At 43.9% G+C, this 22,853-nt stretch overlaps 1 protein-coding gene and 1 non-coding gene across 3 annotated transcripts in view; one reads left to right on the top strand and one right to left on the bottom strand.

Moving 5' to 3' along the window:
- The first annotated feature begins 2,476 nt into the window (after positions 1-2,476).
- Positions 2,477-2,550, top strand: Trnat-ugu (transfer RNA threonine (anticodon UGU)). The gene has a single exon. It is a non-coding gene; the product is annotated as a tRNA-Thr (tRNA).
- Positions 2,551-7,938: 5,388 nt separating this feature from the next.
- The window catches only part of LOC126170669 (inter-alpha-trypsin inhibitor heavy chain H4-like), a 186,189-nt gene continuing 171,274 nt past the window's right edge, over positions 7,939-22,853 (bottom strand). For both annotated transcript variants that reach the window (XM_049920744.1, XM_049920746.1), the window contains 2 exons: positions 14,618-14,757; positions 7,939-8,267 (listed from right to left, as the gene is read on the bottom strand). In XM_049920744.1, the coding sequence (XP_049776701.1) occupies positions 8,225-8,267; positions 14,618-14,757 (183 nt within the window). In that variant the 3' untranslated portion in view covers positions 7,939-8,224. The remainder of the gene's footprint in view (positions 8,268-14,617; positions 14,758-22,853) is intronic.

Here is a 22,853-nt window from a genome sequence, read left to right as displayed (position 1 = left end):
TTCTGTATTTAGCGTTTCATTCAATGCAAAAAGCGGAGCATCCCATAACCACGAGAAACAACCCCTTACCGTAACACCGCATCCTCCGTTCTCCTTTCTTTACAGTACACTTGTTTACAAGTAAAGTTCTCCAGGCAAACCCCTCTTGCTACTGGGTAGAGCGCGAGTGATCACTGCAAATAACTCGTTCGCAGTCATCCACTGTCCAGAGGCGTCTGTCTTTACATCACCCCAAACGTCACTTATCTTTGACCGCAGGAATGTGTGGCTTATGAGCAGCAACTACATCATACCACATCAATATATGTAACTCTCTACGCATAGTTCTAGCTGAACTGCTAGTAGCATTTTGGAACTCTTGACTCATTCCTTTCGCTGGTTTCATGCGGCTTGTTATAACCATCCTCCGATACCTATCCTTCACTACAGAAGCCCGGCCGGTTTTGATTTTGCTGTAGTTGATTCATCTCGTTTCCACTGCACAATCACGTCAATGCATTTGTTATTCAGGTGACACACAGTGACTAGTCCACTTTTGAAATCACTGTATCCTCGCTCCCGACCAATTCTGCTGTTACTGTTTCTCTCCTGCAAAAGAAAACGCCGCTATTTGTTCTGGAAAGTCCGCTTCCCGTGATACATAGTGGACAGTTCCATATTATTACGTAGGGTGTCCAGATACGTTTGATCACGTACGTTTAAAACCGTGCACCGTCATTCCGTTTTCCCCCTGACGTTCATTATTGTTGTGTTTACATTATTGCAAAAAAAAAATGTGTTTATTAAGCAAACAGCTAATTTGACACAATTCAACCATTTCGGAACACCAGTCACTACACACACTGTCAGCTAATATCAGTACCACTCAAAGGCACCATTGAAATGAAGGAAGGGACGCTGGGTTTAACATCCCGTCGACATTTAGGTCGTTAGAGGCGTAGCAGAATCTCGGATTATTTTTCCTAGGCTTGTTCCATACGACCCCCTCCCAAATTGTGGAAAACAAAGAGCTTACAGATGAAGATATTTGTTTCACAGTGAATAAGAAGAAGTGTTCCTAACTCTTAGGAAATGAATTTTAGAGAACATGTTTACTAGATGTTTTTGCTTCGAATGATCGTTCTTGTCGTATCCCCTATTACTGACCAATTCTTCATATTTTCTACCAGAGTCTGTCAATAATCATTTACTTCAACATCATCAGTTCGCTCATTCAGCACTCCAATGCAATATCGTTGCACGTGACGAGTTATGACGACGTCACACCAGCTTTGAACTGCATTTCCGTCCGGCTTGTTCGACAAGGAATTAGGAAGGTAAATACTTGAGGGCATAAGATGAAAATAATAAGTGCATGGAGGATGATTTCCGAAACAAACTCATGCACAGTATTCTTTATAAAATCAGCGCGGGTAATTATCATGTAGTAGTAACACGTGATGCAGTTTTGTCATTTTTTTACAAATCGAACAAAACGTGTCTTAGTAGTTGGCAACAAATACCAACTGCCACGAACACACACCTGGGGAAGATTTCGTAAAGCAGAACATCCTTTTTGGGCCACCAGACGGAAAATATGTTCACACTGCCACTTTTTTTTTTTTTTTTTTTTAGGGATCGGCTGCTAATTTCTTCTTAAGAAGTTAACATAAGCGCGTCATGATTCTTCACATGTAACAATACAGCATAGGAATGCTCGATGAGCAAGCTGTAAATGTTCAGGTTAATTTGCGGTATATTCAATCCTTTAACTTTTGTTGTGTTGAATTAGAGCATGTGTTACTCCTGCACGCAACTTCTGACATGACCTACTGAACACAACTGTCACGCGATGGTCAAATTGTCGCAGTTGACCACATGTGCGTGTTACCCAGACTTCCTGAATGTTGAAAATCACTCAAATCAGAACAATGTTTATACGAAGACAGTAACTTGTTCTCGAAAGAACAGTTACTGTTGATGACCGTGCAGCTTTTGCATGGAATAAATGATAACTAACTGAAAACCTCAGCTGCCGACAGGTGTTGTTGATATACCTCGATGTGGACAGCTGAAAATGTGTACCCCGACCGTGACTCGAACCCGGAATCTCCTGCTTACATGGTGGGGACACACATTTTCAGCTGTCCACATCGAGGTATATCAACAAAACCTGTCGGCAGCTGAGGTTTTCAGTTAGTTATCATTTATTCCAGGGAAAAGCTGCACGGTCATTAACAGTAACTGTTCTTTCGAGAACAAGTTACTGTCTTCGTATATATAGTTAAAGGCTACCCAGCCATTGACCTTCGTCTGTGCGAATGCGCATTGGTTGCCCAAACTCTTACGGGAATGGCCAAAGCGTGCGCGAGTAATGAATGGGTGGGCAAATGTCTATAAGGTACAATACATATGTAGAATTGTGGATAGTTGGGAATGTGAGTCTCACGGGAAGCGTGCGAGGGATAAGTCCCTGCAGTCGCGCTATTCATCTGTGTCCTCGGTGGCTCAGACGGATAGAGCGTCTGCCATGTAAGCAGGAGATCCCGGGTTCGAGTCCCGGTCGGGGCACACATTTTCAGCTGTCCACATCGAGGTATATCAACACCACCTGTCGGCAGCTGAGGTTTTCAGTTAGTTATCATTTAGAACAATGTTTCTTCAAAAAAGTAAATCTGACGTGTTTTGCGCGATGCACAGTACGAGAGATTGAGCTGCTGCCGCCAGCTTCATCCGTCAATTAAACCCAAAGTGAACAATACGTCGCAGTTGTTAGACTTTCTCCTTTGCCTTTCGTGAGCTAGTGTGGAGAGCACTTGCCTGCGAAAGGCAAAGGTCCGGAGTTCGAGTCTCGGTACGGCACACAGTTTTAATCTTCCAGGAAGTTTCATATCAGCGCACACTACGCTGCAGTGTGAAAATCTCATTCTGGAAACATGGCCCAGGCTGTGGCTAAGCCATGTCTCCGTAATATCCTTTCTTTCAGGAGTGCTAGTCCTGCATGGTTCGCAGGAGAGCTACTGTAAAGTTCGGAAGGTAGGGGACGAGGTACTGGCGGAAGTAAAGCTGTGAGGACGGGGCGTGAGTCGTGCTTGGGTAGCTCAGTTGGTAGAGCACTTGCCCGCGAAAGGCAAAGTTCTCGAATTCGTGTCTCGGTCCGGCACACAGTTTTATTCTGCCAGGAATTTTCAATCAGAGAGTTGTTTTCTCCATGCTGATGCATGTTAAAGAGACGTTTGTAACCTGAAATCTGGATCTCAGCCAGCTGTTTCCAACAAATCAATCTTTGGACTGTAGACTACAACAGCAATATTGTTGTTGGGAGTACGGTCGCGCGGCCAATACGCAACTATCGCCGACGGAGCACATGTGAGATATGTTACCTCACCATCTGTTGCGCTTGCAGTCCCCCCCCCCCCCCCCCCCGCCCCAAACACATGGCCGAAGTAAAGACACTTTCTGTGTTGCAGAAGGATGACGATTTCACCCTTGTATCCATCTGAATCAACTTGAAGACCCCACAAATTATTTGGGTTTGGGTGGTTGGATTGTGACTTGAACATTTCCTCCATCCAAACGAAAGTCCATAGTCCTTAACATTGAGCCACCTCGGTCGATAATGAACGAACAGTACTGCAAGTTAGAATATTTGTTGATTGTGCCTCAGAATGTGATGCAGAGCTTGTTAAAAGGGACACAAATTTCATGATTTCTCGATTTATGAAATATATTATCCTTAATTAGCTACGGACTGCTGGTCGAAATGGATGTAGCTTTTCCCGAAGTCTGCAATTTTTTAATGTTTCCTTGACTTCGAAGTTGCCAGGAACGGAGCACTATTAGAGTAAAAAAAGTACCTGAGCATATACAGAAAATGGTCATCAATTGTTGAAAAAAAAATTTCTGAATTAGCACGAAACGAGTTGAAGAAAATCTCAAGAAAATGAAAACCATACTTGCTTCAGAGCGATTCGTAGCCTGCACCTCCCGAAAAGGCAATACAATGCCTCTCGATATAAAACGCCACATTCCCACGCGACCTAGAAAAATGCATGCGCACAATACATTCAAATGTCTATGCATCTTCGCTTTGAACCCCAACTTTTATCTTGCGGTTGCAAGTAACAGGCTGTCCACACAGGCTGACTAAAAATTATTTGGCAGACACAACAGTGTTCAAGATAAAAACTAACACAGCAGTCATACATGTTAGCAGCAATGACAAATACGTTCCATTTACACGCTATACATTGAGGTATATTGTATCGGACATCCTTTTTTCCGGCGTAGTGCAGTAACTCAATGTGGTGAGGACTTAACAAGTCGTTGGAAATCCCCTGCAGGAATATTGAGCCATGGTACCTCTACAGCCGTCCGTAATTGCGAATGAGCGGTGGCAGCTCATTTCTCCTTCTCACTGTCGATAACTCTTAGCTAGCGTTATCGATGACTCGCTAGTCTTCAAAAGCAGTCGCTTTAAGTCGCGTCTAGCAGAGACGTCCGAAGAGCGCGGCCCAAGCAGTAGACGGGTTGTTTTGGCACAGTGTGGAACCGGGGGCAGCAGCAGTGCTTAGAGCATGGACTCGCGGAGCAGATTGGCACGACGTCTTTCCGGGTCGTCCTACACTCTTCTTCGCCAGGACTGGGCAGAAGGCAAAGATCTGGTTCGTATGTTCACTGAGTCATCGGCACGCGTTGTTATTTGGCCCCTACGCCTAATCTAGTTTGTTTGTTTTAGTTTTTAATTTGTTTGTTTTTCACGTTGTTTTAGAACCTGGTGGGCTCTCTGCTATCACTATTATCCAGCCCTTTTAAGCATGTTGTGACCTCCAGCCGTTGGTAAGACCCTCGCGAGTTGTTTATTGTATTATTTCCTGCAAGAAATTACAGCTCCCTTTCTGTAGTTCTCTGTCAACGAAACTTATTTCCTAGGGCATATCAACTTACTGAAAACCCTCTACAAGTGCAATCGTGATTAAACTATAACTATACTCGTAGTATAATCCAGTCAGACACTTATCTTTCTCGTTTGTTAACAGCACTTACTGAGTTGCTGGGAGAGTGTTCCGTGTCGGCGGCTTCTTGCTGGGTGGGCCTGAACTTGCGGCCCTGCGCACGGCCCTCATCATTTCCTAGCGCGGCTTGCTGGTTGTTTGCAGTCGCACTCACTGGCTGTCTCTGCTCAAACTGAGTATCTTATATTATCTAACTTGCACTGTAAACGAAATTTTGCTGCGGGCCAAGAGGCACAAGAAGTTTTCCCTTTAATGTTTAATACATATTATATCATTGTTCTAAGCTTTATTGTAAGTTTATTGATGTAAACCTTTTGGGGGGTCTGCCTAATGTTTTGAAGAAATTTATTTAGAACTGTTTTAATTATTTTAACTGACTGGTTTTTTAAAAATTGTTTAATTTAAAAATTTTAAAACTGCTAAAATTGTTCAGGTCTTATTTCTTGAATTTGTTTGTTATTATTACTATTGTAATTCAACAGCTGTCTCTTTCACCATTACCTAACTGTTTTCAAAGGGGACCTCTTGTTACCCCTGCCCCCCCCCCAAAGATATAAAAGTAAATGTTTTTGTCCAAGAATAAATGATGATAGCTAAAGTGGCCTAGTGCTTTCATTTATATCATTTCCCTGATTCTGGAAATTCCCGATTTCAGCGAAAGTGTTGCCAGTGCACGATTCTGTACACGAAAGTGTCTCTCTATTACGTTCTGGGTGGCCATATCGTTCGTTCGAATTGACCAGAATGTACTTCAAACCAATCGCGGTCAGTTGTGGCTCGATGACTTGTCGCATTGTCATCCGTAAAAATTCCATTGTTGTTTGGGGAATGAAGTTCAGATGGTCTCCAAGTAGCCGAAGATTACCATATCCAGTCACTGATCACTTCATCCGGACTGGAGGACCCAGTCCATTCCAAGTAAACGAAGCCCAGACCGTTATGGAGCCACCACCAGCTTACACAGTGCCTTGCAGGCATCATCGATCTATGGCTTCATAGGGTCTGCGCCACACTGGAAACCTATTTGCTCTCTCACCAACTGAAATCGGGTCTCATCTGACCAGACCACAGTTTTCTAATCTCCTAGGGTACAACGGATATGGTCAGCAGGCGATGTTGTGTTAGCAAAGATACTCGCGTCAGTCGTCTGCTGCCTTAGCTCATTAACGACAAATTTCGCAGGACTGTCCTAACGCATACGTTCCTCGTACGTGCCACATTCATTTCTGAAGCTATTTCACGCAGTGTTGCTTGTCTGTTATCACTGTCAACACGCAAACGCCGCTGCTCTCGCCCGTTGAGTGAAGGCTGCCGGCCATCGTATTGTCCGAGGTGAGAGGCAATGCCTGAAATTTGCTATTCTCAGCTCACTCTTGGCACCGTGGATCCCCAAACATTGAATTCCTTAACGATTTCAGAAACAGAATATCCCGTGCATCTAGCTCCAACTGCAATTGCGCGTTCAAAGTGTGTAATTCCCATCGTGGGGCCATACTCGCCTCGGAAACCTTTTCACATGAATCAACCGAGTGCAAATTAAAGCTCTGCTCATGCGTTGTCCTTTTATGACTTGTCTACGCTAAACTTTTACCATCTGTATATGTTCATATCGCTATCCCATGACTCGTCACCTCAGTGCAATACCACAATGTACTACATGTAGAGTCCAAAATTACTTGATTTGATTATCACAGGTTCTATATTGGTTGATCGCACAGAATCACGGCAACTTACGTGAACGCAAATGCGGTTAGCTGCAGATAATTTATTTCTGACTCTTTAATTTGTTGCGCATGCATAGATTGGAGGTCACTACTACATAACACAGGCTCTTATCAACCATCTAGAAAAAAAGCGTGAAAACTAAACTGACGACAATAAACATGCTGTACAACATCGACTTGATTTTAAATGAACAAACTGTGACTGTCCCACACTTCAACCAACTCTCTTAATGACTTATTTTACTTCAGTTTTTCAATGTCTTCTAAATTAATAGCTCATAAGTTTTTGCGTACATGTATCTGTACTACTGTCCTGCGTTTCTTCTTGCGTAAAGGCTTCTATGGACCACGTTCCATTTCCAGTTCCTAATCCTATTTTGTTCTGTCCTCCGCTTCCATTATTCCTTTATTATTTCACTGTGTTTCTTTTCCGGTCTTCAGACTACTTTTTGATATTTCTTTCTCGTCCAGCCTTGGAAACCTTCCAGTTTTAAAGCTTATTCTTTAAGTCTCTCTTTGCAATACTACTTCTAACCTCTTGAATCCATATAGTTGTCAATTTCACTTCCCTGATGCACCTGAAGACTTGCTTGGTGAGTCTATTGCAGTCCGTCATCATTTGGATCGATTCAGTCTTAGTGCGATTGAAACGTATATCGTAATTGTTCTCAAGTGAGATTGACATCCTGCCTTCTCTTAACATTTCTTCTCAGTTTTAACGTTATTTATTGTACCAAGTTTTCACTATATGGGACAATTTTGACTGCGCAAGTTGTCACCAGTACGTTTCGGTTGTTGTATCTTTGGCAACACTGTTCACGAGCATATTATCTTAGTCGACGATAGTCGTCTCATAATGGAATTTTAAGGAGAAGACAGATTAACAAGATATATTACTGTAAAACAGCAATTTCTTTTCATTAATATTTAGAGTAGAAAAGTTTAAGAAGCAACTTCCAAGCTATAAATAAAACAAATGTTCACAAGCAGGGGACCAAGACTTGGTGCGGTTACAAACCAAAATCTGTCTTTTTTTTTTAAAAGAAAAATAGATAAGTCATTCCAGCATTAGCAAGGATTGCATTTATCAAATTAACAGAAAGTGACAGCTTTTTACTGATAATAAAATGACTCACCAAAAGTAAATTACATGAAACGGTGTGTAATCAACGAATGCGATGTGAGCGGTTTTGGACTCTTGTAATGAAGAACAAAGTGTACTCTCTACAGAGAATTAATATTTTATTATCAGTCAAAACGATTATGAACTACACGTGACAATGAGAGTATTTAATTTTTACGCAGTGTTGCTAAGTACAGTGTACAGTTGTGGATCATGCTGCATTGTTTGAACTCGACACAATCTTCATACATGTGTCTGGCTTCCGACAGTTGTATAGCTTTCTCCGCCGTTCCTTACTGCAGCAGCGCAGGTACTGTAGATTTGCTGCCACCTTTCATGTGAGCCGTTGTCTTCTGTCTCCAGGCCGCTATTCCATAGACTGATCATGGAACTGCAGTGGTGTCAGGACAACATACGCCGAGGAAACTGGAGAAAAAGGAAATACTGCTTCAGACACATCTTAGAAATACACTCCTGGAAATTGAAATAAGAACACCGTGAATTCATTGTCCCAGGAAGGGGAAACTTTATTGACACATTCCTGGGGTCAGATACATCACATGATCACACTGACAGAACCACAGGCACATAGACACAGGCAACAGAGCATGCACAATGTCGGCACTAGTACAGTGTATATCCACCTTTCGCAGCAATGCAGGCTGCTATTCTCCCATGGAGACGATCGTAGAGATGCTGGATGTAGTCCTGTGGAACGGCTTGCCATGCCATTTCCATCTGGCGCCTCAGTTGGACCAGCGTTCGTGGTGGACGTGCAGACCGCGTGAGACGACGCTTCATCCAGTCCCAAACATGCTCAATGGGGGACAGATCCGGAGATCTTGCTGGCCAGGGTAGTTGACTTACACCTTCTAGAGCACGTTGGGTGGCACGGGATACATGCGGACGTGCATTGTCCTGTTGGAACAGCAAGTTCCCTTGGCGGTCTAGGAATGGTAGAACGATGGGTTCGATGACGGTTTGGATGTACCGTGCACTATTCAGTGTCCCCTCGACGATCACCAGTGGTGTACGGCCAGTGTAGGAGATCGCTCCCCACACCATGATGCCGGGTGTTGGCCCTGTGTGCCTCGGTCGTATGCAGTCCTGATTGTGGCGCTCACCTGCACGGCGCCAAACACGCATACGACCATCATTGGCACCAAGGCAGAAGCGACTCTCGTCGCTGAAGACGACACGTCTCCATTCGTCCCTCCATTCACGCCTGTCGCGACACCACTGGAGGCGGGCTGCACGATGTTGGGGCGTGAGCGGAAGACGGCCTAACGGTGTGCGGGACCGTAGCCCAGCTTCATGGAGACGGTTGCGAATGGTCCTCGCCGATACCCCAGGAGCAACAGTGTCCCTCATTTGCTGGGAAGTGGCGGTTCGGTCCCCTACGGCACTGCGTAGGATCCTACGGTCTTGGCGTGCATCCGTGCGTCGCTGCGGTCCGGTCCCAGGTCGACGGGCACGTGCACCTTCCGCCGACCACTGGCGACAACATCGATGTACTGTGGAGACCTCACGCCCCACGTGTTGAGCAATTCGGCGGTACGTCCACCCGGCCTCCCGCATGCCCACTATACGCCCTCGCTCAAAGTCCGTCAACTGCACATACGGTTCACGTCCACGCTGTCACGGCATGCTACCAGTGTTAAAGACTGCGATGGAGCTCCGTATGCCACGGCAAACTGGCTGACACTGACGGCGGCGGTGCACAAATGCTGCGCAGCTAGCGCCATTCGACGGCCAACACCGCGGTTCCTGGTGTGTCCGCTGTGCCGTGCGTGTGATCATTGCTTGTACGGCCCTCTCGCAGTGTCCGGAGCAAGTATGGTGGGTCTGACACACCGGTGTCAATGTGTTCTTTTTTCCATTTCCAGGAGTGTACGTATCTACAAACGGCTCAGGCTGCAGCTTGCAATACTGAAAATCTAAGACAGATAACGCCTTTTCCGTGGCCACCCATATGATAGTTTACTGGAGGGGCGGGAGAAAGACCTGGGGCAATGGAGTATTTTTAATTTTTTGATAGACAAATTAATTTGCAAGTAGACACAAAAAGCTCCATTTCCGATTATGTTAAAAACCTGCGTAATACTGAGTTTTTAGTCATTTTCTTGGCAGAAAACACCTGTCTACACTTTATTTTTTCCGTTCCTCGAGAGCTAAGGGGGAAGGGGGGGGGCGCTGCGGGAGAAATCTCGGCCCTGGGTGTGGGCGCCCTTGCCTGTTGGTCTTAACATTTTTCACTTCAGATCACATAAACCACTTTAGAAAAATCAAAAAGCCTCAGACGTAAAATAATTTCCTCTTTGTTAAGTGTTTCATTTTGACAGAGAGAATATATGATGGGGCTGTAACAAAGAAGGAATAATAAATTGACAGCGTTACCAGTGTCCATGGACAAAACAGTTGCGAAATTACAGTGTAATTTAAAAAGGCTGGAGTTAGAGAGATAGCGGGCTGAAGTTTCTACCCACCAGTACATACAAACAGTAGCGGTGGTGGTAGTGTTTTGTTACAAAACTGTGATAAAATTAATGTTTTTTTGTGTTTTAAAGTTCGTCAAGAAAAATCTTTCTCCGATAGTTAATTTCGGTTCTTTGATTGTCAGTGAGGAGGAATTTAATTTAATGAGGCCATTTGTGAACATTTCTACAACATATGAAAGACCAAATCCGATTGTTGCAATTACATTGCGTGCTGAAAAGTAATGCCTCCGAATTTCTTAAACGCAAAAGGCTTAAATCTTTGATAAATAAAACAAACATTATTAACATTCTACATATTTATTTTTGAAAATAGTCACCGTTGTGACGAACGCATTTCTTCCAACCAGTCTATTGATGCCATCACTGTAGAGTGTTTAATTTTGTTGACTTATACATAGTGTTTTTCAAAGGACAGTACGATAACAGGTACGAGCTACCAAGGTGTTTCGAAGAAGAACCTCTTAGAAACATTTCGAGAAAAATGTCTTGAAAGGGCTGTTTCACAAAGACAATGCACCAGCGTATCGGGTGAACGTGACGCAGTAGTTTCTTCATGAAAACGACTTAGAAATGGTTTTTCATGTTCCGTACTCAAGTGACCTGGCTTCTAGCTATTTTCTGGCTTATTACAACGGTGAAAGACAAAATCCGCGGTCACGCGTTCGCAGCGGCTATGCAACCATAGTGTCGATTTTGTGAAGGTATATACAGCTTCGGGGGGATTACTTTGGGAAATGACTGAAGTTTGAAATGTTTTGTGTGACTAGTTTGTGAAGAGAAAGTCAGAGGAATTAGAACTTGAAGACTCCTCCTATGGGGGATCTAACACAGCAGACACTCGATTAATCATTTTCATATTTGAGACAATAGCCAGTTCAATGGTAAGCATGCCACTGTTTCCCACTTGACATGAATTAAAGTGGTATTACAGTCTCATGTCTGGGTAAATGTTTAGGATTAACCCACTGAAGTCAGAATGCATGCACGGCTGCGAACCTGAGATCATGAACAAACTGCATTACTTTAAACACGCACTGAAACATCTCATCCAGAGAACTTCAAAAAGCCAACACAACCACACGATGCTCATATAGCACACTTCGCACATGCACAACATGCTTTTAAAGCACAGGAAATAATAAAAACAACTGACATCAAAATGTATGTGTTTTTGGACGTTTGAAGAATATGTTCCACCTAATTCCATGTTTTAAACAAGCTTTCGATATTAAAAATTGACAGAAGATGTTTATTATACAGTGTGAATCAACAGTAGCTGTTGAAACTTCGTAGGTGTAATGTATGCATCAAAATAAGATTAAAATGTTAAATAAAGGTTTGTCCGAAATAGCTTTATTTCAGAGTTAAGCGTTAGAGTAGGGATCACAAGTGCAACACAAACAACACACAATTAATTCTTCTCAGAATGCAACGACACGAAGGGACTCGAAATTCAATACAACTAAGTACTGTACGTTTACTCCAAGAAATGTTCGAAACTATGTCCATGTAGATGAAGACAGTGGCGTGCTCGATATCTTTGCGCTCTCGGCATGTTGCAAGCTACGTTCATCTCATTCTGCACAACGGAGCACACCGAACTCAAGTAAACGAAGGTGTTTCTTGCCAGAATCAATCGAGTAGTGCAGAAGGGTGTACAAAGCAACAACAGTCGATATGTAGGAGAAGACGACACGCCAAAAAGATGTGCTGGCCCATGATGTAATGCGTACCATAAATGACATTATGCGTCGTAACTCGGAAATAAATAAAGTTTTGTCTGAAAGTGCTTTAATATTTTACTCTTATTTCGATCCATACATCACACCGACTATGTTTGCACGGTTACTTTTGAATCACACTGTATACATGTTGTGTTCCAATGTCGTCAAATGCGCATTACTACGATGTTATATTACACTACGTTACACTGTTAATAAATGTTACCTAAAATCGTTTGTTATACGCTCGAACCAAACGACGTAGGGCGCTCAGAGAATACTCTCATACCATGAGAAGTTTTGTTTGAATTAAGATTAACAACAGTCTTGCTCACGTATAATTACTATTCTTACGAACTTGTTTTACGTTCCTTTAACTAATTTGAGTTCAGGAGTAGTATGTCTCTGTAATATGTTTGTCTTCCAAGTTCAATCACATTTCTGTAAAATTTTCTTTCATGCCAGAATGAATTTTCACTCTGCAGCGGTGTTTGCACTAATTTGAAAATTAGCAGATTAAAATGTGTGCCGGACCATGACTCGAACTTCCGACCTTTGCTTGTGCTATCAAATCACAATCCACAGTTCACGCGCTACTCGCAGAAGTAAAGCTGTGAGGGTAGCTCGTGAGTCGTGTTGTGGCTCTCCAAGGTTCGAGTCCCAACCCGGTACGCGGTTTTCATCAGCTAGAAGGTTTCTAGTTATCGTGTGCGCTTTAAATTTTAACCCTTTCGAACAAGACACTACGCTTATCCTCATCAACCGAATGTTGTACTGTTAAGTTAGCAGCTTCCACTGCTAAGCACAATATGTGTCGTGACTTTTTACTGTCGCCGGCCGGAGTGGCCGAGCGGTTCTAGGCGCTGCAGTCTGGAACCGAGCGACCGCTACGGTCGCAGGTTCGATTCCTGCCTCGAGCATGGATGTGTGTGATGTCCTTAGGTTAGTTAGGTTTAAGCAGTTCTAAGTTCTAGGCGACTGATGACCTCAGATGTTAAGTCCCATAGTGCTCAGAGCCATTTCAACCATAATCCTATGGAGTGTGTATTCCCGAGACACCTAAACAGATTTCTAATAATATGCATTTTGTAACATGAACTTAATTTATAATCAACTTCAAGACAGTGTACACGCGTCGGTATCTGCAGTTGTCCTTAACATTGAGACCCTGATTGGTCAGATGAAAACACAGCCAGATAGTTTTTTTAAACAAACTTCGGTAAATTGTAGTAAGGAGAAATTAGGAGGGAGTTGCTTCCGAGACGGCGAGGTGAGCGGAGCTGTGCTGACCGCCGCCCCCTGACGAACACCGACAAGGTAATGAACGCACGCGATGCCGCATAACAGCACATAAAGCTTCACTCAGAACTGCAGAAGTCTCATCTGTTACACCCCCTTTTTTTGCGTAATACTAGTGTCGATCGTCAATTAAAGCTCATGGTGTTCACATTTGGCACTTGAAGTAAAAATCTGAAACGCGATGATTTTTCTGTTATATAGTTATTGAGAACCCACATCAGCCACTGTAATTTACGACAAGTTAGATAAGTAATTAAAGATAATTGAGGGTCACTGTAGACCATTTTGATAGTTTTCTCTCTTGTGAAACTTAATTTAAACCTAGATTATAGATGTGATATGGCATAGGTCGGTCATCCTTCGATCCATTGTAGAACTTGGAAACCCACTCAGGGAATATTCGTTCACATTTTTGTTGAACGCAATTGGTTTTTACCATCCTGTATTAAAACATTTCCTTTTATCAATAGTGCAATTTATAAACAATGTTTTGTGAGTAGAATAAAATTTCCAGTGGTAAACTAAACTGCTTTTTCGACGTTATTTTACCAGCTAACTAAAAATAAGAAAGTCTTGAACCCCTTCCACTAAATTTAGTTAGTATTAAGATTCTTTTACAGGGAGTGCAGTGGAGCTGACGCTGAAATCATTAAGTATTTGGTTATATCATCGCTAGTCTCACTGAACTTTTCTGAATTCTACATGTCATGTGTGGTCTGGCGTCTCCTTACCAGCAACAGGTCCCAGGTTCAAACTAGTCAGTTCCCTAAAAAACACGCTCAGAGCGTCGTTGCGCGAAAGTGGTAGGGAGACACGATATAGATCAAACAGACACCACGCAGAATGTCAGAAAGTAAACAGTACAATCTAACAAATTAAGCATTGCACCGCGACCCGACGAAAGAATATAACCAACAAAAACACATTATGATCGGAAAAATAGATAACAGTCTTTTTGGAAGGCGAAAAATTCAGTAGAGAAACACCAGGATTCTGCTGCATGAATGGAAAAATTCGATTACTAACTTCCTGAGCGACGCCGGGTACCCCAGCTAATTGTTTTAGAAATCTAGAAACATAGTTTCTCGTACTGGTCAAATTAGTGAAATAAAATTTTATGTCACTTCCGATCTTATATGGATGTATAATTATACATGTAATTATAAAGTTAAATAGAGCCCAACAGTTTATCAGTGTCACGGGTTCACCCGACCTTAAACCGGCCCTGAACACAATAGGTGTACAAATCCAGCCTCACCTTCCCGCGACGACGCACAGCCAACCGGAGAGGAAGACGTCCAGCTTCTCCTTGAACTCGGGGAGAATACAGGCGGCCAGGTGTCGGCAAAGGCCAGACCCGCCAGGCGGCGTGGTGCAGTTCTGGTAGCTGCCCTCTGTCTGGAACACACAGCAGAGGCTGCAGTCAGTCAGCTGCCACGTCTGAGCAATGCTAGTATGGTGGTCAAATTATGCTATTTTTATCATGATGTAGAGTCGGAAATGTTAAGCATTAGAAGAAATGCCCATGTAGACAATTTCAAACACATATACAGGGTGTAAAAGGTACAAGTCCAAATGTTTCTATTGATGACTGAGGATGGCGTACTGAACATTACATCAGTGTTTTCTTCATTTGCAGACTAATAATTACTGATATTACAAGTCCTATATTTTAAGATTCAGTAGTACCTCCAAGAAAATGTGGCAAGAGCCAGGCATTAATGCTTATTTTGCCCCAGGCAGCTGGTCAAGTGTTGCAGTGCGGATGCATAGACGCGGAACGGCTAGTCAATACTGCCAGGCATACGCCACTTAGTTGTGCGGTAACGACCATGCAGAAAACATGACGTCATAAAGTATTTGATGTGTTTGTGTGAAGACTTTCAGATGCAGAGGAAAAACAAATTACACACTGACGTGTGTACATATCAAGGTGCGCATATAAAAACATCTACAGTTGTATTCTTTACACTCTGTATACAAACAGTGGATGTGTCAATGGTTAGAGTTGCAGTGATCTGTGGCAGTTACAATGGCCACCTCACTGGATAAATATAGTCATGTTATCATGCCTTAAAAGATAGTCACTGCTGGCCACTAAAACTGCAACATCATTAAGGCAGCGTTGAACAAACGTCGAACTGGCGTGCAGTGTAGTAGATGGTTGGGTATCCAGACGGTTAGCATTTCAGTGCTAACTCACAAAGTAGGTTGCAGTAACATCGAGAAAGATTCCTGTCACCATGTTCCTGAAGTTCTTCCTTTGAAACATATTCTTGTTCACTAGCAGAACTGATCACTAGCGATTGCAAACTCATCGTCTACATCTTCATCTATATCACTCACATCTTATTCTATCCACTGACTAACAGTTTTACTGAATTTAGGATAGTTAAAATTGACAAGCTCACGCGAACACATTTTGTACTGCACTGCACAAAATTGGTACGTAGACCACGAAGTGCGGTCTGGGAAACCCCAACACGTGTCAGCAATAAACAAAGAAGACGACAGTGAAACCGATGGTAAAAGATTGTTGGGCTCGTGATTTAAGGAGGGTAGGGATGGCACAACAGCATTCCCTCAAAACTCTGTGCGCCGTCCTAGGTGACGCAGGCTTTAACCTTGCGGAGTAAGTAGGAAATTCTCGCGCGGTCTGAGAGACCACGCCTCGTGAGTTTAAGGTTAAAAACGCGAAGATTAACCAGTGCTGCAGCAGTGACAGCACTGCCCTGGTGCATGCTAACTGCTAGCGCCACACAGCAGCGCAAGTCAGTTGGTGGTGGAGTATTGGTTAGTCTTGGTTTTTAGTGCATCTGTATGTATCAATAAAACAAATGGCGCACTTGGCTAATTGCCGGCTGCTCTATCCAATGGGCTTGTAAAAGTCTTCTTTAAGAGAAATTTTGTTAGTAACTGGAAATTAACCAGCGCTTTCCATCTACACTGGTTGCGCTATGAAAGACGTGATAAGCAGCTGAAACCAGCTACTTAAAAAGAAGCTGTACCTGCTTCCACCACACTAAGTTGAAACGAGAATTAGGAGTGACGACCAGGCACAAAAATTACGGGAGGCATTCAATAACTGTTGCAACACCTTTTTTCTTGGCTGATTTCGGCTGGAAAAAATGCGGAGTTAGATCTCAGACATCGTGTAACATGTCCGCTTTAGCCTCAGACGCCCGCGAAACCCGCTGGGTAGAACAGGTGATTATGATTGTGGAAAGGACCAAATAAGGTGTCGGTCAGGTTCACTCAAAATTGTAATTTATCGTAATTTAATAACACCTTTAAACCAAAACGGCGCATAGCCAAATTTTAGAGTTACGAGTTTCAAAAATGCAATTATTTTACGGCTGAAGGCCTCCAAACCAGAAATTTTAAAGCAACAAGATAAATCTCAAGTGGTAAAAGCATGCAGTTAAAATTGCCAATAAAATAATTAACATAGACATACACAGCGAGGCTGAGAGCCTCAAAGCAAGGGTGAATAGACAAACATAAACAAGATGCAATAGAAACGGCTGAAGGCCCACAATGAAATTTAAAATTTTAAAATAAATTACCATAACTTTTCAAAGGCAGAAAGCCACATTTTTTTAGTTTGTTTTTAGAATAAGGATTTAAGTGGCTGAAGGCCCACAATTTATTTTCCATAATTCAAAAACACGCAAAATCAAGTAAAAGCAAGAATTTTTTAAATCATTGGCTATGATAGATAATAAACATACAATCAACACCGGTGAGAAGGACAATAAAGAGAACGGCACTCAGAAGCCTACAGGGAGGTCTGTCTGCCTTCGTTCACTTAGGTGAAACAGATGGTGAGCCGAACTACACTTGATCCGTCGGAGCCCAACCATGGGACAGTCATGGACAGACCACCAAAACGCTTGCCACCAAAAGGTACATGAAAATTCAAACACAAAAAGATACGAACGTGATTGTCCACAATGAAATATGTATTAGAAGTCAAAACTACACACCATGTTGAACAGCGACAACAGGTGAGGAAAGGACGCTGCCTGAAATTACGTTAGTGGCCAGAGCAGGTAACCAAAACACTAACGTCCACAAGGCAGAAAATTCCGCTGTTGCACTTGAATTGTAGTCAACCAATATAGTTAACTGCACCGCATGTTGGCTAAGTTTCAGCAACAGGAACACACTGTGTTGCTTACAGGGAAACCTCCCCAACAGAGAACCACCAAAACGAACCACACAACATGAATGGACGTGGCATTGGTAGTTGAAATTATACTCAACTTTTATGTCCTGGGTCGATTAACCACGAATCTTGCAGCGATCGGACAGCTCCACACACGCTCCAACTCTGCGGAGGGACCGCCAGCGCACCCAGCCGACTGCACCATGCAGAGAAATTCGCTGGTCTTCAGCAACCGACCGACTCCCCCCAGAATGCCGACAACAACTAAAATCGTCGTCATTGGAAATAACACCAACTACACACAACTTGACAAACACTTTGCACGAAGACCTGAATGATACCCAATACACGTCCGGTAGGACGACCAACCAACGATCCACCAAGACCGTGGCCCGGCTCAAGTGATGCGTGGCAGCAATGGTGGGGCGAGCCATATCGAGACAGACCTCACAGCTCCAACCGACTGCGCTAGTGCAGCATTACAACTCCCCGACTGGCAGGTCCTTCCAGACGCATTCCAACTGACTGGCTGCCCGAACCGCGACCCCGAACTCGTTTACGATTTTTTTTTGTCTTTATTGTATTTCTATTCCCCATCGGGGCGGGCTGGCAGCAGCACATGCGCTGCTCTTCAGCCGAAAGACATAGAACAAAGAATAGAAGACATTTAAAAAGAACAAAGGAGAGAATATGGTGAACATAGATATAAAAAAGGGGGAATATCATGGAAGGCAATAGAGAAAAAACGGGGTGACCGTAAAATGGAGATAAAAAACTGTTAAAACTGTTTAAAAGTAGCACACACAAAAAGCCACACACTGCGACAATTAGAGGAACACAAGGCACAGTATGACTGGAGCATGAAAGGTATCGACGGATGGTGTAGCACATAACAAACACTGATGGCGAACCTCAACGCAGTACACAATTAAAATCACACCTCTTGATGCACAGGAGAAGCAGCACTAAACACAACACTGATGTGGCACACTAACGAAGAGCAAGACAGAGGATCTGCTAGGTGCAAGGAGATGAGGGAAACTAGAAGAAGAGAGGGAGGGGAAGAGATGGGGGAGTGGCGGACGCGCTGAAGAGGGCCAGGTAGGGAGGGATGTGGGAAGGAAAGAGGCAAGTATGGGGTGCAGGGTCTCAGGGGGAGGGGGGGACGGAGGAAAATCCGCTCTGGGAGAAGGAGGGAAGAGGAAAAAAGGGAGCCCTGGGGAGGGGGGGGGGAACAAGGCCAGGTTATAGTTGGAAGGAAGGGTAGATGTCACGGCGAAGTTCATCATCTGGGAGGGGGAGGCGTTGGAAATTGCCCTGATGAAGGAGATGGAGGGTGTGGAGGTGGAGAGAGGGAGGGATACAGTGATAGAGGCGTGGCAACGGGCGTGGGGTGGAGAGGAAGGAGGAAACCATAAGGTTGGGGGGATCTAGCCTGCGGACAATGTAAAGGATGCGGAGATGTTGGAGGAACAGGAGGAGGTGGGGGAAGAGGATCAGTTCATACAGGAGCCGTGTGGGGGAAGGAAGGCGGATACAGAAGGCAAAGCAGAGCGCATGGCGTTCAAGGATTTGGAGGGCCTTTAAAAGTGGGTGGGGGCGGAGATCCAGGCAATGCTGGCATAACAGAGGATAGGACGGATGAGGGATTTGTAGGTGTGGAGGATGGTAGAAGGATGCAATCCCCATGTCCGGCCAGACAGGAGTTTCAGAAGGCGGAGGCGGGAATGGGCTTTCTGCTGGATGGTCTGGAGATGAGGGGTCCAGGTGAGGTGTCGGTCGAGGGTGAGGCCAAGGTATTTCAGGGTAGGGGTGAGCTGGATAGGACGACCATAAAGGGTGAGGTAGAAATCATGGAGGCGAAAGGAGCGAGTGGTGCGGCCTATGATGATTGCCTGGGTTTTGAGGGGTTGAGACGGAGGAACCACTGGTTACACCAAGTTGTGAACTGGTTAAGGTGGGTTTGGAGGATACGTTGAGACCGTTGAAGGGTAGGATAGAGAGCCAGGAAGGCGGTTCATTAGCATACTGGAGAAGGTGGACTGGTATGGGTGGCTTGGGCATATCAGCTGTGTAGAAGAGATAAAGGAGAGGGGAGTCGTTTACGACAGACAACGACCGGGAAGTAATAGCAGTCGAGCAAAGATACTACGAGAGCGGATATGTAGATACGCGCTGCTAGCGTCGGTCACGGTCAGCCAAAGAAGCGACTCAGTGACAGTAGTAATTTAAATTAATGTAGTGAGGTGGAAGTACGTTAAAAAACAGGGTGTAAAATACATGATGGCTGGAACACGAGCCACGCACGGCTCAGCCCCTTTAGTTTCATGAAGTTCCGACAGGTGCGGCGCTGCCTCTGTAATGGAGACGCATTCCAAGTAGAGAGCTGTCATTTAGTTTCTTTTGACGGAAAACGAAAGTATCGCAGATATTCGTAATCAGAATGTCTCAGAGACCTGGGAATGAACAAAATCACCGGGAGTCGTTGAGTGAGGCGTCTGTCACCATCGCAACAAGGTCGCGCCCCGGCCTCGCACAGCTGTGACTTCTGCAGTGTTGGGATGTGTGAACACTCTCAGTCGAGGCGATCGACGGATCACAATCACACACCTCACTGCACAGCTGGGCATCTCTGTTGGTAGTACTGATACCCTCGTGCTCCATTTGCGTTATTCATACATGTGTGCCCGCTGGATTCCTCTCCATCTAACATAAAACTACAAAGAGCAATGAAGAACCACCTGTGCGGAATTGCTTGTGTGTTATAATGCTGATGGTGACAAGTTTTGTTGAACGTCGTTACAAATTATGAAACGTGAGTTCATCACTTCGAACCGGAAATAAAAGGGCAATCCATGAAGAGGCGGAACTCCACCTCTCCTCCGATGAAAAAGTTCAAAGCCACACCCTCACCCTGTAAAGTCATGGCGACGTTCTTCTGCAACTCTGAATGGGATATTCCGCTCGATGTCCTGCCTTATAGTACATTGTGCTACTCTCAGGAAATTGAAGAAACGACTTGTCCTTCTCCATGACAACGCAAAACCTCACAGAATTCTCCGCACTCGAGAGGTGGTCACAAAACTACATTGGACTGCTTTCTCGCTCACACTACAGTTCGGATCTCGCAGCTCCTGACTTCCATCTGTCTTGCCCTTTGGCCCAACGACGGACGAAGTTGGCGGGAAGCACTACGTGGATAATTAGGAAGTTACTGATGCAGCAAGATGATGGCTCGGACGTCGATCAGTAGAGTGGTACCATGCCCGCATACAGACTCTCCTAGTAAGTTGTCGTAAGGTCGTCGCATTGAACGGAGATTTTGTTGGAAAATAGGGTTTTGTATCTACGAGAGTGGGAAATAATGTGATGTACTGGAAACATGAATTAAGCAAAAATGCTTTCAGAAAAATGTATTGTATTACTTATTGAACTCCTTCGTATGTGCCCCTCTGCATACTATCGTTTACCGGAAACCTCGTTTCGATGTCTTGAACCGTTTGCGAATTAAAAAGGATGTTGTATAAGCGGTGCTTTCAAAGAGCACAGAGATTGAACTCGTTAGCACGCCGTAGGGACACAGGTACAGTAGACGAAACGCAGCATGACTGGCCAATTTATGAGTCACGTACCTGTAAGGATGGTGCGTGCACCACTGTGGACGGGTCACATAATTCACTGTGCCATTAGTGCCTATTTAAGCCTTCCGTGAAGTTGGCAATGAAGAGTCCACTGAAGGGAATGGGAAAAAAGTCGTGTGTCTTTAGATGCACCGCAAGCTGCGTGTCGGTATTGTACACAGAACACAGAAGGCACATTATCACTATGTCCAATGCTAAAAAAAAAAAAAAAAAAAAAAAAACTGGCAATTCTGGCTCTCTACGGCAGCCACAGTGTGTGCCGTCTCAGTGTACTACATGGAAAGAAGGAAACTCTCACTACGGGTGATACAACGAGTGAGCGACAGGAAAAGAAGGGTAGCTCGACATCTCTTCGATGAAAACTTCTTCTAGAAAACTAATATTCATTTCGAAATTATTTGAGGATGAGCGAAGAGAATTTTCAATTTCTACTGGATATTGTGCAATAAAAATTAACGAAACTGGTTGTCGTGCTGATAAAAAATTTAAATCTACTCCTGTGCTGTCATATTTTTGGCACGTAAACATCATTTGCAGGACCATTTTTCTTTGAGACCTCAACAGAAACTTTTTCTCGGCAGCTCTGAGACCTGAGAGGTTTTCTTTTCTTTTCAGTTTCACCCACTGCTGATTGTAGCCTACACACTTTTAAAGCAATGCAGACTTCGTTTAGCGCTTACTACTGTTGCGACAGAGTTATTTTTTTGTATATAAATATACGGCTTCAGTTAATGCTGTTCAATTAAAACTTCCACTTGATCTTTGCACTAAGTTGCCATGATCTTCTTCCTCTTCCTTTGAAATCAGTTTGTCAGTGAATCCGCAAGCTGTGAAGTGCACAGTTGCTGATTGTGTTCTCTCTCCATTCTACTTGAAAGCAAGCATGTCAGCCAAAGCTTGCATTGGTGTATCATCACATGTAAGTTCAAACTCGTATGTACAAGATGGTTTAGGTGCCCCTCGGTGTTGGTTTAGTGCAACCTGTAATGCGTTCAAAAAACTAGACATGGAATGTTCATATCTATCTCGCTCGCTACAGACAGACTGTTGATGCTAAAGAAAAAATGAACAGGAAATTTTTATAGGAAATTTAATGTAGTTAAATTTTGTTCAGGGATACGTTTTCACTAGATGCCACAGTTTTCAAATTACTCAAGAAAACATACAGAAATGACTTCCAAACGCGTTTTTCTTGAATAACTCGAAAATCGTTGCCTCCAGCGAAAATGTATCCCAGTACAAAGTTTAACTATATTAAATGTACTACAAAAAAGACCTGTCTTTTCTCTGTAGGACTAACAGTCTGGACGTAGCGAGAGAGAAAATGTGAAAATTTCGCACGTGGTTTCTGAAGGCATTACGGGTTGCATAAAAAGCATAAGTGGGGCACCTGAACCATATTGTCCCGTACATCTGGCTTCAGTTCCGTACGACGGGCGAAAACAGGTTGGGATTAGCAAGTTTAAACCGTCTATGCAACTGTATATCCTCTGTCGTCAGCTAAGAGGAACATGTGAATATGCACGTAGTTTTCTCAGCACATGTTGATACACATGTCCATTCTCTGTGTAGAAGCCGTAAATTTATGTACGTGCCATCAACATTGGAATGTTGCTCATTTTAGTCACAAAAATGCGCCCTTTTCACGTAAATCCCAAAAGAAAGGAGGCGTCACCAGCGGTATT

This window comes from Schistocerca cancellata, chromosome 1 (assembly GCF_023864275.1).
Source record: "Schistocerca cancellata isolate TAMUIC-IGC-003103 chromosome 1, iqSchCanc2.1, whole genome shotgun sequence".
Classification (NCBI taxonomy): Eukaryota; Metazoa; Arthropoda; class Insecta; order Orthoptera; family Acrididae; genus Schistocerca; species Schistocerca cancellata.
Note: the sequence above shows the minus strand (reverse complement) of the source record. Positions and strands in the feature narration are given on the sequence as shown.